This window comes from Myiozetetes cayanensis, unplaced genomic scaffold (genome assembly GCF_022539395.1).
Source record: "Myiozetetes cayanensis isolate MyiCay16 unplaced genomic scaffold, myiCay2020 scf2-11, whole genome shotgun sequence".
Taxonomy (NCBI): Eukaryota; Metazoa; Chordata; class Aves; order Passeriformes; family Tyrannidae; genus Myiozetetes; species Myiozetetes cayanensis.
The window spans coordinates 54,733,104-54,748,434 of record NW_026087411.1 but is presented as its reverse complement, the minus strand read 5'-3'; the positions used below and the strand labels follow the sequence as shown (position 1 = coordinate 54,748,434).

At 41.8% G+C, this 15,331-nt stretch overlaps 1 protein-coding gene across 8 annotated transcripts in view; it reads right to left on the bottom strand.

The window, feature by feature from the left end:
* Positions 1-231: 231 nt before the first annotated feature.
* The window catches only part of HIVEP2 (HIVEP zinc finger 2), a 139,973-nt gene continuing 124,873 nt past the window's right edge, over positions 232-15,331 (bottom strand). For all 8 annotated transcript variants that reach the window (XM_050316836.1, XM_050316835.1, XM_050316834.1 and 5 more), the window contains 4 exons: positions 12,782-12,957; positions 10,161-10,262; positions 8,713-9,623; positions 232-1,908 (listed from right to left, as the gene is read on the bottom strand). In XM_050316836.1, coding sequence (XP_050172793.1) covers positions 1,090-1,908; positions 8,713-9,623; positions 10,161-10,262; positions 12,782-12,957 — 2,008 coding nt within the window. In that variant the 3' untranslated portion in view covers positions 232-1,089. The remainder of the gene's footprint in view (positions 1,909-8,712; positions 9,624-10,160; positions 10,263-12,781; positions 12,958-15,331) is intronic.

Sequence of the window (15,331 nt, the reverse complement as noted above, 5' to 3'; positions counted from 1 at the left end):
TGCGGCCGTAGGGGCCTTGCCACCCTGCTGCTGGAGGTTGGGGAGCAGGTCATGACACTGCTGGACTCTGCCTCCCGGCAGTCAGCGCTGCCCTGGCTCCAATCCTGGAAGCACCAGCATAGCAAACCTTGCCGGTCCCGGTGAGCTACACAGATGGCACCAGTGATGCACATATTTACATGGGGTGGAATGTTTTCCCATAGCTTTTTAAGGAGTATATAGATCAACATGTTCACATAAGACCAAATACTTTTAATATATTTATAACTGTTTTATAAAGCTTTGAAAAAACTCACAATAGCACATTGTTTTACTTTAATGCTTTACGGTACTATCAGTTTAAAATCACAATCAGCACTTAAGTTATAGTCAATCTGGCAAACAAGAGACAAAAAAAAATTACAAGAGTTAAGAACTGACTGATACATCCTTTATCTTTTTTTTTTTTAACTAATGCATAAGTGCAGAATAAGATAAGATACTCTAGTTTAAATATCTTGTTTTACAATATACATTTTGTTCTAATTACGCAACAGTAAATCCCATGCTTCACATAGAAAAGCAATCCACAACATTAAGAAAAAAATTTACAATTTATGAAACAAAGTAAATAAATATTAGTATTACAGAATCAGAGCTGTACATAAAAGCTGTTCAGTTTTAATCATATAAAAATATGTTTTAGTGCAACCTCACATATATTGATGCTGTTCTGTTTTACATCATTTAGATCCAAGTGTCCAAAAAAGGAAAGAAATTACATTTATTACAAAGCAGATACACAAATTCTAAAATATGTACAAATTACTGCTAAAAAAATGCTTATAAGAATATAAGCAAAGTAAAGAAAAGGCACAAACATCTGTACAATTTAAAAGTACCAGACCCAATAAGAATTTCAAATTTAGTTTTGGTCAGGCTCATGATGACTTGTTACTTTATCTAATTCTTTTGATATAACAAAAGTATATATAATAGCAAACTACTGTAACTTAGAACAGGCATGCTGTAAAGTTGAATACTTCTTCTATCTCTAGGAAAAAAAATGGTGGTGTAAATGTATGGGTGAAAGTCTCCATGCATCTCAGATCAATGTGGCTTGCTCTTCTCAGATGACGGATCTTTCCTCTCCTGTGTGCTTGATGGGGGGTCGCTCCTGCTGTGAAAGCCCAGCTGCCGGACGTCCACAAAGCTCTTGCTGTAAAAGGTGGGATGCGCTAACGCAGTCTGTGATGTACCAAAACTGTCCTGCTCACCACCGTGCAAGTCAGGATGGGTGGCTGAGGCACAGGTCTGGCCCGGCTCAGATCCACTAAAGTGTTTAATGCTAAAATGTGCACTTTCTAAGGGTTTCTGGTGAGGCTCAGAAGGCCTCTGCAGCTGCTCTGCCCCATGCAGAACGGCTTCTTCTGTGGCGATTCGCAGAGAGGCTATGGCTTTTGTACAAGTCTGTATGTTCTCCTCCTGCTCCCTCTCGGTAGCCACGACACTGTCCTCCGATGTGCTCTGTGTCAGCAACATCAACGGCGAGGAGGGCATGCTGGAGGGAGCGTTGGGGTGCAAGCTGTGCGGAGAGGTACGTTTCTCATGGTGCTTAGAAATACTATACGATTCTTTTGTAAGGGTTTCCACAGTTCCTCTTTGCTTCTCCTCAGAGACCTCCCTCTGCAGGGCCAAAGTGGACGGAGAATGTAAACCTGAAAGGGCCATGGGTACTGCATGGACCATCTGGATACCCCCAATAGGCATCATGGGGATAGGTGCTCGGATCTGTTGCTGGGAGTGTAGTGGAAGATGACTGAAGACATAGTCACTCGGACCTTCAGGGAACAGGCTAGACCTGCGGTGCTCCATGCCTCCTTTTTCTCCATATACACTGAAGTAAGGTGCCTGAGACAACCCCCTTCTCTGTAACCAGAAAAAAAAAAAAAAAAAAGGAAAGAAAAGAAAAAGAAATGTCAGCACTGCTACGAGCAGAATTCTTGTCTGGCTGCCAAACCACCTATCTGTTTTCCTGTCTAACACAACCTCCCTTTCATAAAGCACCTTTCATGCAGATGGACCCCAAAGCATTTGAAACACTCCACTAATTGCATACCCAAACAACAGAAAGTTTTGCTCAGCTCAGACCTACAGGGCTCATGCCTCTGAGGTGAAAGGCAGTAGCTAGTTAAGAGAGCTCAGCAACAAAATGCAGCAATTTAGGTCAGGAAGTGAAGAGTATTATATTCAACTGAAACTTTGAGGAGAATTTGGGGTAAACAGAGAAATTTAGCCTGGAGATCCATTTTATCTTCTTTTCTGGAAAACTCTGCTGGCATTTGCAGCCCACACTGGCTATCAAGACTTTGTTGCAGAGAAATACACATTCGAATGCCCCCTGCTCACCACCACTGCTTGGTGTAATGGAGAAAATCTGATGGCATGTACGTATTTTCTGCCTTTTGAAAGATTCTGTTCTTGAGTCCCAAAGAAGGCACTTGTTCCCTGTGAGCTTTACCAAATCCCTGATGAAAGGGGGTGGGTATTTTCATGGAAGCTCAAGTGCCTCTGTGCAATGAAGACACAAATTTTTCTAGTTACTGAGACAATGAAGAACCATTCTGGCATATCTGCAGTGTAAACAATAAATAGTAACAAAAGCACAGGCTTTGCTGTGAGCAAAAGTGATGATTCTGTCCCAGGGAGACTCACTCACTCATAATGGGATTGAGAAGAATGGAGGATTTTGTGATGGCCAATAAAAGCCAATCTTGCAATATTGACATTTTCAGTGCCTTCCCATTAGTTCCTGCCTTGGAAGAATGAATAGTTCCATCTCCACTCAGTATTAAATATGCCCTGGGCTTTTGGGTTTCTTTTTTTTTCATTCTTAAGTTTTAAAAATTGTTTGCTATCTGATGATTAATTATCATTTATTGTTGAACAGAGGAACAATGATTACAGAAGTGCAGGATGACATTTTCATAATTACGTGTGGGATTTGGCCACACAACTCTCAGGAACTCTCGTATGAAATTAAATGAAAAAAATGCTCATCTCTGCTCTGTAAATTGACCAAACACCAATCAATTGCCCCAGAGCTATAACACTATCACAGCCCTCGTGTGGCAGCCCAAGGACTACGCTGTTAAATGCCAACGCATTAAAGTGGCAGCACTTCACTGCTGGAAAATCCTAGCTCTCAAGGCATTAAGCAACCTCTTGATCCCATCCCAGGGAGCTGGTTTAGGGGGCAATTAAAGATTCAGTTCCTGTGCTACCCAAGGGCTCAATCTCACTGTGCTCAGATGCTTTGTCTTCTTTAATATAAATCAACATTGAGACAGGAAGGGTGACCCATAATCACCAGACTCAAATTTCAGAGATGTTATTTTTCAGAGACTAATAAATGTTGGGAATTTTCCTATTCAGAAAGTGAGATGCTTGAGTCTCAAGAAAGAGAAACTGTCATAAGATGGCACAGTGACAGCACATTATACTGCTGAATGGGGAAAAATTTACAAAATAAACTGCAGTTGCCAATAAACTGCACAAGACTCAGTTAACCTACCCTGTCAGTCCTTCCTATCACTAACCTCACCTCTGCACATCTGCTTGCCCCCTATTTTTTTTTTCCATCTTTGGTCTGTCAACTCGTTTCTCAGTCATACTGTCCTCTTGGATGTTTCCTAAGCCATGACATCTATCACTATTGCATCTGATGTGAACTTGGGCTAAGAGAAATTGAGTAAAAGCAACTAAAAAAAAAAAAGAAAAAAAAAAGAGTAAAACTCATCAAAGAACAAACCTAGTCACACACAAATCTCTGAGAAAGACATTGGCTTCATCTCGTACCCTGCCACAGTTTCAAAAGGGAATAGAGCAACAGTTTGCCCTTGTCAGATAGAGGTGGCTAACATGATAGAAACTACTACATGCTTTAAGATCAGCAGCATCATCCAACACGTCTCATATGCCCAATTTTTACACAGACAGTGACAGGCTGTGCATGTCCACTGGACACCTTCTAAGCCTGGTTGAGTATATATGGGATTATCTTTCTCTAGTCTCTGGTAGGTAAGTTTAGAAACAGACAACATAAATTGTTACAGGCACTAATAACTGTTCCGACCTCTTATTCTGCTTTTGTTTCCTTTACCAATATCTAGCATTTTCATACCTACAAGCAGACACACATGTACATATTCATGGGAAAAGACTGTCTTTTTTCAACAAGCATCCTGAAAATCCAGATACTTTATTCGGTTGACAGGGCAAGGATTAGATCACAGAGCACAGCACAGGAAGTCACAGTATCTTTTTGCAGTGCAGTCAGAATGGGTTGCTGCCAGTGCTGAGAGGTTGCTGCCATGCTTCCTCTCTTTGTCAGGTGATGAGAATCCAGTTCGTTTCCTATTAATTCTCATTTGTTACAGATTAGCATATTTCCCTTCAACTCCAGATGACATATAATTTCCAAAGCAACAATACTATGCAGCAGCTTTTCATTAAATGCTCTGACCTAGTCGTATCACACCCCTGAGTAAAGCCATATCCAGCTTCACGGGTCCCACAGAATGCCTCAGGGATGAGATAGGGTTTACCCTGTATCTGGTACATCACCCAAAACAAGCTGTGGGAGATTCAGAGGAAGATCACATTTCATAGAATCATGGAATCATAGAATCATAGAATTAACTGGGTTGGAAGAGACCTCTGAGATCATCAAGTCCAACCCTTGATCCAACCCCACTGTGATTACTAGATCATGGCACTCAGTGCCACATCCAGACTTGTCTTAAAAACCTCCAAGGACGGTGAATCCACCACCTCTCCGGGCAGGCCATTCCGATGCCTGATCACTCTCTCTGTAAAGAACTTCTTTCTAATATCCAACCTAAACCTCCTCTGACAGAGCTTAAGCCCGTACCCTCTTGTCCTACTGCTGATTGCCTGGGAGAAGACACCAACTCCCACCTGGCTACAACCTCCTCTCAGGTAGTTGCAGAGAGTGATGAGGTCTCCCCTGAGCCTCCTCTTCTCCAGACTAAACAACCCCAGCTCCCTCAGCCTCTCCTCACAGGACTTGTGCTCAAGTCCGTTCACCAGCCTCATTGCTCTTCTCTGGACCCGCTCCAGCTTGGCTTTCAAAGCCAAGCATCCTTCACAGACATTCTCCAGACAGCCTCAGACCACAGCTTGCAAAAAGATGTTGGGTGGAAAACAGCCTCTTTGATTACTGTATCATAAAGTACTTGAGGTTTTTTAAAGTTAAAAATCAGAAAATGTTCAAATCTGCAGCGAAATTCAGTAACAGAGCATATTACCAATGTGCTTTCTGAAAGACATGATGCTTAATAAAGAGACTAAAACTCTGTGTGGGCTTCAGTTTCAGGATCAGCTCAATTTGCAGCCCCACTGAGAATGCATCATAGTAGCCCAGATTCATCAGTGAACCTATTTACAGTTTACTTGGACTTCAGAAGTGGCTGGCTCTCTGTATGGGAATGCATTTCACTCAAGATGATAAAGTAGTGAGTATTTAGGAAGGGATTTAATACCCATATCTGAGATGAACAAAGGACCTTAAGTCCTATCAACTTTAAAGTGGTTATAGAAGTGCCTAACTCCCTTCATCCCTTCTAAATATATCAAGACAGGCTTTGGACTTCAAAGTAAATGAGATGAGAAACAAAACGGCAACACAATCAAAATGCGCTACTTCCTAGGAGCTAAAACAGTTGCTAGAGTCAAGTGTACCACTCACAAGAAGATATATTCACAGTCTCATGGTCTCTAGTCCTGGGGCTGAAAGAAGAGGCAAAAACTCTAGTCTGCACTAGGTAGTAGTGGGATGCACTAAGACTTGGCACAAGCAGGAGTGGAGTGAAACTGTTGGTGCTGGATCCCATACTCATAATACAAGTGTAGTGGGCTCGCAGGGGAAGGTTGCTTTGGATTACTGCTATGTGGTCTCTTTTCACTCGCTTGAATGGCCACTCACAGTTCCAGTGCACCTGCTGCACTCCTGGAGAACATTTTTCAGTTTAATTTCATCTGACAACAATTCAGATCACTTACTCCAAGACTGATCTGCAATCTGAGTCAAAGCACAATAAATGTGACAACAGAGACATATGCTTGATCCAAAATAAAATGGTAACAGAGATTCATTCATTCAGGGTGAACAAATGCAGTCTTCCTATTCCTTCTCTTTGTCTCAGGACTGGCAGAAAATGACTGGGGAGAAGAATCGGAGCCCTCCAATAATAGCATCAACCTCCTCAGAAAGGAAAGAAACCTCTGGCATCCACAGAAGAGAAGACCCCAAATCTATTTAGAGAGCAAAGAATATCTGCCTTTAATTTTAAAGACATCAATTTAACTTGTCAAGGCCAAGTGTGCCCCAACATACAACAGAGTCTTAGGCTACTCTGGAGAGAGTATTTTGTTGCAACAGTGTATCCTGTTATCAACTGTCAAAGGAAAAAAAGAGTGTATTTTTCTGTATTTTTGTACAAGGTAAAAAAATAGTTACTTTACCTGTGCTCTTTTTCACTTCCTTTCAATTCACTTCCTTTCAATTTCACTTTCAATTGCTTTCTACGCTGTGCTTTCAATGCCAGAACACTTCACAAGCTCTTTGCACAAGACCACCAAAGTGCATGGACATTCAACATGAAGCAACATGAAGGGGAACTAGACCAGCATTGGCCAGAGAGACTAGAGCAAATACATCAACTTCAGCAGAGAAGAAATAAAACTGGCCTCTTCTGGAAATTGCAGGCACCAGAAGCACAAAACAACTCTTACTCATGCAAGGACTGGGAACCCAATGCAGCTCTTAAAAGTATTGTCAGGATTGTAAACTGGCACGTGCATCACTGATGCAGCTGCTAATGATATTCTGATTTGCTGGATTTCACTACTCTGAAAGTGAAAACTAGCCTTTATTCCTTTTTCTTCTCTGACAACTTTCATTTATAGCAGCTCAGGTGTTATCTGTCTTCCCACACACTGAGTATAATAACTTGTGTCACTTAAACTCAACTACTGTTTGGCTAAAGTACATCTTCCAGAAAGGCATCAAGAGGTGAGGAATCCATCTTTCCTTCCTTGCAATTGTTTGTTGTGATGGGCAGTCATCCTCACTTGTCATTTTTTCATTTAAAATTGCCTGGGCTCCACTTGCAGTGATGCCTGTATTACGGTCACAGTGACTCTACTGAGATCTGGGCTTCCCTCTTGAAACACTCAACATGCCACTGAGTTACTGATGATTTCTGTAAGGCAATTGACTTGGGTTTTCACTGCCACATGGCTGCTCCTACCTCAAAAATAAGGTAAGTGTTAGAAGTTCATCTGGTGTGGTGGGCTTTTCAAAAGAAGGAGCTAGGAGTGCTAACAGAGTCCTTACAATGTGCTAAACACCTTGCTGGAAAGTGTGCATAACACACAAGGAAAACATGATAGCAAAACCTGTCAGATGACCAAGGATGACTGCTTACATACCCTTTTGGTAGTATCGTTACACATCCAAAATCTCTACTACAGGATGCCAGAGTGTCTCAAGTGGGACACGAGGGACTGGGGCACCCTGCACAATGTCAGCTGCAGCATCCCATATAATCCCACCCATTTGATACTAAGACATTTGGACAGTTCAACTGGTGGCTCTTCATCCTCTTGTGCTTCCTCACTTTGTCAATAGAACTTCTGGTGGGATTTGTATCCTGTTTCAGCTGGATTTCAGAGTGCACAGGGTTTCGGTGTGCCCTTGCTCAAGGGCCATTTAATCAGTCACCCTTCTTCAGCTTGCCCAGGCTGAACCCACATATACAGGCTGAGGAGGCAGGCAGTGAGAGGGCAGCCACAACATCAAACATGGCGAGGGAAGCATAGTAAATAAATAAGCAGGTGCATTTACAGCAAGGTCGTTCCTTACGTCTAAAGACCAAACCTATTTGTGAAGGGAATGCTTTGTGAATGGTAGAGCTGGTCAAAAGTGCCAAACTAGCAGTTACTGAGAGTTGATTTACTAAAAGGGAACAGCACAGACAGCAGTTGTGCAAATTTTGCATATTTCCACCCAGACAGTTGCGCCCCTGTTGGAACAGCCAGTTGTGATGGTGCTTTCTGTAGGGCAGACAGTTACCTGCTCCTCTCACACAATAATGTCCTTCAAATTCCAGCTACAGATCCTGATTTCAGTGGATACTCTGCTTTTCTGAGAGATTTCATTTATCTTAGCATTTTTATTCCATTAAACAATACTCAGTGATGAGCACTAAACGTCAGAGACAGGACCTCAAGCCTTGATCTTGGTTTGATCCCATCTGATCTGGGAAGCAGAAGATTTTTTACAGTGCAGAAACACTCCTCACGCACCATGCAAACTTCCTGGGCCATTTAAAAAAATGACACTTCATAAATATGGAGAGAGAAAATGCAAACCAGCCTAATTTTATTGAAGCTAATGAAGCTACTCAGGGTTGTATCAAGTGAAGATTCAACCCCCTATAGTCTGACTCTAGTGCATCAAATTGAATCAGCATCCTGACTTGGTCCCTGTCTATTTCAAGTTTCTTGCATTTGTTCTGGGACTTTCCACTAAGGCTCAAATTTATGCCTTCTTCTACAAAGCTGCAAAGATTTTAAAAAATGTTATGCATAAATTCGGTAAGAGCACTGTTTTTGATAAGAGGAATGAAAATATTCTTTCATACTTACTGAATGTCCCACTGGAATAGATTCAGACTGTAAATATTGACCCATGGACAGTGCTGGATTATGGTATAAGCCCCTCCGGGGAGATGCCGCCCTAACTGAGGCCATATATCTCCTCTCTCGCCTAGGAGACAAATCTCTTCGAACAGATGCATCTTTCCCTGGTGACATTGGTCTCCTTGGTGACAGGTGACGCCTTGGTGACACATCCCGTCTTGGTGACAACTCTCTCCTCAGCACCGCCTCTTTTCGTGGGGAAAGGTGCCTCATGGGTGAAATATCTCTTCGGGGTGACAGGTGCCTTCTGGGTGACAAATCCCCTTTTGGCATTAAATACCTCTTTGGTGAGTTATCTCTGTAGGGTGAAGAATCATAGCCAGGTGACGATTGTCGACTGGAGGGTGAGAGGTCCCTTGGAGATGAACTGGGGTCTAAGGAAAGTGTGTAATCCTCATCCATGCAGCTAGGTATGTCCAATCTGTCTTTATCGGGCTCTGAATCTGTACTCTTACTCTGGAAAAACCTCTGATATTCTGTCATTTGTGTATCTTCACAGGAGTCGCTTGGTGTTATAAGCTGAGTAACCTGAATGCTAGGTAAGGTGACCAAGTAGCTGATGAGGGAAGAGTGTCCCACTGAAAGGGAGCCCTCGGGGGAAGCTCCCTGCGAGGCTCCAGCCGAGTTCACGGACAAGGAGGAGAACCGAGGGGGCTGTGGGCTGGTGCTTCTTGATCTGGTTTTTGGTGTCGAGTCTCCCTGAGTATCATCAAAATCATCCTCATCTTCATCATCGTCGTCGTTGTCATCGCCATCCTCGCCATCTGATTCCTCCGCGTCAGAAAACTGGTGCTCTGCCGACAGGCCTGCCAGGTTGCTGCTCTTCTCTGCTTCCTGCTGCATGTCCTCCATGTTTTCTGAAATAGCCACAGCAAGTCAAAATGGTGAGCACTTACCACACCTACTTACACCTTACGCCACTTTCATCCCCCAACCTACCCACTGTCATTGCTGGATGCCCATCATCTGGGACGGCTGCACAAAGCCATTCTTCATAGTCTGAAACCACATTTTTTCAAGATAATACCTTAAAACTCTATCCTTGAAAGAAAGTATAAAAGCAAATTGACCCTACGCTACCTTGCAACTTCACTAAACATTGCCATCTCTCACATTTATAAGTGGAAAGATTGGGAAATTTGTATGAGACAACTGACAACAAGTCATACTTTTATTTCTAGCTCCTCTGCATATATCTTAATAAAAATGTAACTCAGAGAACTGAATAGGATTTATTTTTTATACTTCCTGTTTATTAAAAAGATACCTCTTAATTAAAAAATGCCCCAAATACTCTTAATATCCCAGTATTAGCCAGGCACTGTGCTAAATGGCAATGAGTCATTTGCATTCTCCAGAAGCCATTCCAACTAAATTAAATCATTCTGACATACCTGCTTCTTCAGTTTCAGCATCATCTACAGATGTCATTGATACTCCAAGCTCCAGGCATTTTTTCATGTGTGCTTTAGACTTCATATGTTTTGTCAGATTTCCTATGGATCAGAGATTAATTTAATTAATGGACAACAGCAAGGATCACTCTTCAGGTCAGGTTTCAGTGCATCTTAACTCTGTTATCCTGCAGATGACGGGTTTTATCTTTAAAAAACACCACAACAGACAGGTCTGACTCATCCAACCCATTTCCCTCAGAGCCTCTTCTAATGAGAATGGGATTTTATACCTTAAGAAAATAAAAAATTCTAATAAACTCAGGGTCTGAGAGGTATACAGGCATCTCTCCTATTTTCCACCTGACATTGAGGCACCCCAGCAAGCTAAAAAACTAACTTCTGGATGTTATGTATTCCTGGGCTTGGTGTTCACAATATGTACAGACTGCCCAGATATCGAAGTAAGTCCACTGCACAACAGCCATTCAGGGCTCACACTCCTAGTTATGCAGTAGGTTTCAAGATAAGGGTTCTCCCATTTACCTCACATGTAGCTTCCAAATGTTCAGAGTATTTGAAGCATTTTGAGGCAAAAATATCCTACCAACTTCTCTATGCAATTTTACCACTTAGCTGCAATCTCTCAACTGAGAGGAGCTGTACTTGCAGCACTCACCTGGGATGTGGGAAATTCAGGTTCAGCTCCCAGATTTAAAGTACAGATTTGAATCAGACACGGCAGAGATTTGAAATCAGATCTCCCATTACCCTGAGGGAGCAATCTAACACTAGACTATTGACTTTCTGGAGTGCCGGTCTTGGTCTGTTTTTTCACAGATAAGAAACTGGGTTGAGACTGGCCCCAAGAGACATTTCATGACAAAGAATCTTGAGCATAAAGCACAAATAGGAGAATATCACTCTAATCCATTATCCACTTCAGTCTCATTTGCAACACACAAGAGGGAAAGCATGGCATAAGAAAACCCAACCCACTGCCAAGAAATGGTGCTTCTTAGCTCAAGGAAAGCCCCTTGTGAATGCATTTCTGCTGCTTGTGGGGCCCCAAACAGCATCTCCAGACGGTGTGTGTGGCACATGCAACCTGGGGGCAGGAACACTGCACCGCTCTGCTGGATAGTTGGAGGTGTGCTTAGAAGCTCACAAGCCAGGTTCTTCTTCTTTGATGTTCAGTCCCAGCTAACTTCACCACTGATGCTTCTGAATAGCTAAATGCTCAGAGTGTACAGTAAAAACCTAAGTACCTCTGAAAGTCTGTCCTCTACTGCTCTCAGCAGAATAGCAACAATAGCTATGAGGCTGACAACTGCTCATAAGCAGTAACACACCAGTTAAACACTTCTTGTATTTCGAAGGCTTAGTCTCTTCCTACTCATGCCCTTCTTGTGCAATAGCATACCACCTCCTCTGTGTTTCTTCTTCTCTGACAGAAATGCCAGCCTCAGCAAGCAATTTCACTTTTTTTTCCACGCCATCTCCTCTTCCTGGAATGTCCTCTATGAACACAGCTGTAAAACCACAATACTCCTTCAAGTCCCTCCTTAAGACCCATTCCTCCAGCAATGTCAAATATAAGCAATGATATGAGAACAGCTCACCAGATAGTCTACTGGGACTACAAACAAGCAGCTCCTTGTCTTTGTCTCTACATGCCCATGAAAGTTCTCATCTTAAATTAGGTTGATGGGTCTACTACCATCCATCAGCTATTCCCATCTTTGGCACAGGAAGAAGTGCTAGAGTCATGGAAACTATTACAATTCTCAATCCTCAAAACAGCCATGAAGCTGCACTGGGATCTTGGGAGAAATTTCCTTCAGCTTCCTTTCTCCCCCTTCAACTAAGTTCACTGCACTGGGACCAGAATCCATTTCCCTTGTCTGCTAAAGGGAAGCTAAGAAACTGAGAATGTAAGGCTCATTTGGCTGTGCTGCAAAGAAATGCTACCAGAGGAAAGGATTTTTCTTTTAAGGAGATGGTTGCACCACAAATCTGAATTCCAAAGAATATCATTATCTGTGGCCTCAGGGTGACAAATGGAAGCTTTTTTTCTGTGCTGATAAATACATGTGAACAGAAGCTATCAGATCTCTATTCATAATTAATGCCACAGTGGATGGAGTAACCCATCTGGGAGACATACATTATTTATAAACTTGAAACTGACCCTCTGTAAAGCCCATGAAGGCATGTTTCCCTCAGCAGCTGATGCTCTGCTTCTACATTATGTCATAACAAGTGTACTCTCCTGGTAGCATTTAAGTGTTGCTGCAATTAAAATTTGCACTATGTAACAATGTTGGCAGAGTATTATTTTTCAGGGGAGTTCTTATGCTACTACATTTTCTCTGCAGACAGAAGGACCAGCCAAGGGCCTATAGCTCTTAATGAAGCCATGTAAGGAGTCTCAGAGTCTCACAAAATCCCTGGATCAATTGAACAGAAGCAAAAACAGAAACTTGCCCATAGAGTCCTGTATACATAAACACAATATTTCTATTATGAAGAAAATTTTCTTCTTGATTGCAATGGATGGTTGGATCCCAGATGGCGAAATACCCAGAAGTGGCAAGAGTTCAGCAAAAAGGGTCAAGTACCTTTAGTTTTGAAGGCAAAGTTGCACAACTTGCATACGTAAGGCCGGACATCAGTGTGAGTGCGGATATGTTTTTTGAGCATGCTTGGCTTTTTGCAGCGAATGCCACATTCTTCACAAATGTACTTTCCTCGGCCACGACCTCTGACATAGACATAATCCTCATTTGATTTATACCTGTTGGAAGAGAGCAAGTATTTAAGTCATACGGACTCTAGGTCTCATACACGTACAAACATCACCTCTATGCATCTGATCCTGATCCTGTATGTATCTCATCAAAGCACATATAAACTTGCTCAGAAAATATAAAAGAACTACTGAATTTTCACTCTGGAACTCACAAAGTATTGGCCTTTCAGTGGATGCACTGGTCCCAGTGTGTTTGAACAACCTGAGACCAACAGGTTGCAGTATGAGAATAGTATAAACATCTTGTCAGGAAACCAATGAACCTACAGACACCACACAACTTCAAATATAAGCCTGAGGGTTTGATTTGTTTCAGGTAAGCATAGCCTCATACAACACAGACATTTACCACCACTGAAAACAGTGCTGTTTTGCAGCACAATTAATTTAACTATTTTAGTCTATTCATCCCTTGGGATCAGATAAATCACATCCTGGAAATGCCCATTTCTTCCCCTTAAGCATAAAGGGAATGCATATGATGAGCAAGGATGTACACATTTACACTACAGATGCCTGACATTCCAAAAGATAAACCTCTCCCTAAAGGAACATGGAGTTGAGTTCACTCAGGTACATGATGCTTTAGAAATAAAATGGGAAACTTCCAATGTGGATATTTAGCAGAAAGCTATTACAGGAATTTTTCTTAGCACAGGCATATGCTTATCATGCTATTTTTGCTGATTACACACTGTGTAGTTAGAAAATAAATAAGATATGCAAGTCTATGTAAAGCTGTACATTGCCTTTATTATCATGATAAATCGTTAATACTGAAATCTAAAAGTGTCCAGGGAATATTCTCAGGCTGTTCTGAGGTTTGAAGAGTGCTGGGCATTCCTTTAGGGGAGAATTCCACCCAAACAGAGAAAGTGCAAGAACTGAGAAATAATATTTTTCTGTCCTCTGTCCTCCACTGCCCTCTCCTTAAGCAGCACAAAGTACTTTTAGTCACCCTGTGGATGCACAGCCCACAAACTGTCTTTGGTACTGACAGTCAGTACTTTAAATAAGAAAGGGACTGTGAGATTCTGCTAATGAGATGATAACTCTACAAGAAGCAAGTCACAATTTTTGAGTTACAGAGCTGAAACATTTTTCAAGTGTGCTTTTCTTAGATGAACACTTCTTCCATATGTTCAGCTGTATCACTGGCAATATATATACTGAAGTTAATATCTTAGAAAAACATAAACCAGTCTCCTGTTCTCATGTCCCTCTTGCTATCTACTAAACACATGAGCTCCTCTTTTAGATGTGGATGCCTAAATTCAGGGGGGATTTATCTCATTTCCAATAAAGTTGGCCCTATTCCTTTTCCTTTATTGTTCCTGGCACCATGGGCAAAACTAGCATAGTCTAATGCAATTTAATATTTAGTCATCTCTCTACCAGGTTTTTCTGTATAACATTTCTGGGATTCTGCTTTTCTGTGCCCTATTTCCCAGGTTCTCCTTCATACACACGTCAATGACTGCTAGTCATCTCTCTATCAACTTCATCAACTACCTCCAGGCTTTCTCCCACAGACAGAAAAAATGTCCATTATTGTTTGAAATACTGCCATTTTATCTTCTTTTTATCTCTCCTTACAGTCTGATTTTGCTGGGATGAAGTCTACCATATCACCCCTGATTGATACTGGTAAGATAAATGCGGTGTTATAACGTGCTTTTCAGTTGCTCCATCTCTGCTGTTCTTCTGCTTGACCTCATTCCACTGGCTTCTGTCACCTGTCAGATCCCATTGGGCACAAAGACAATAATGCAAGATCTGTCCCTTCATCATTCATATAGATGGTTTTTGACCATAACTGACCTTGACTCTTTAAGTATGCTTCATCATAACAATGACTGTAAGAGAAATGACACACACAAACTTGACATTTAAAGAAAGTCTGGTCCAAAAGTAAAAGACCAGAAGACTGAGTCTATGGTGATTATCTTTTTGCCCTCAGGAATATTAGATCTTACTATTTAACTTGAGCCTCTCTCAAAGTTTTGAGTAATTTCCCACCTCTACTACATGATGTTCATGTAAGGACTTTGGTCACTGCTGCTCTGTGTTTGATTTGAATGGGACTCTTGAGCTAGAAAGCATTAACATGTCTCAGAGTCCTGCAATTTCTATCCAAAATGCTAATTATTGGGATTTTTCAACTAGAGTCTATTACTGATAGATATAAAAGAGAAAACATAAGCAAACTGAACTCTTGTGATCAGCTGACAATGTCATTAAGCCAGACATCAGGTAAGCAGGCATGCTTGCTCTGTCCCTCCCTTCTTTTCACACCATTAGTAACTATCTGTACTACAGCAAGTACTGAACTACAAATTACTCCTTGAGAAACAGTACT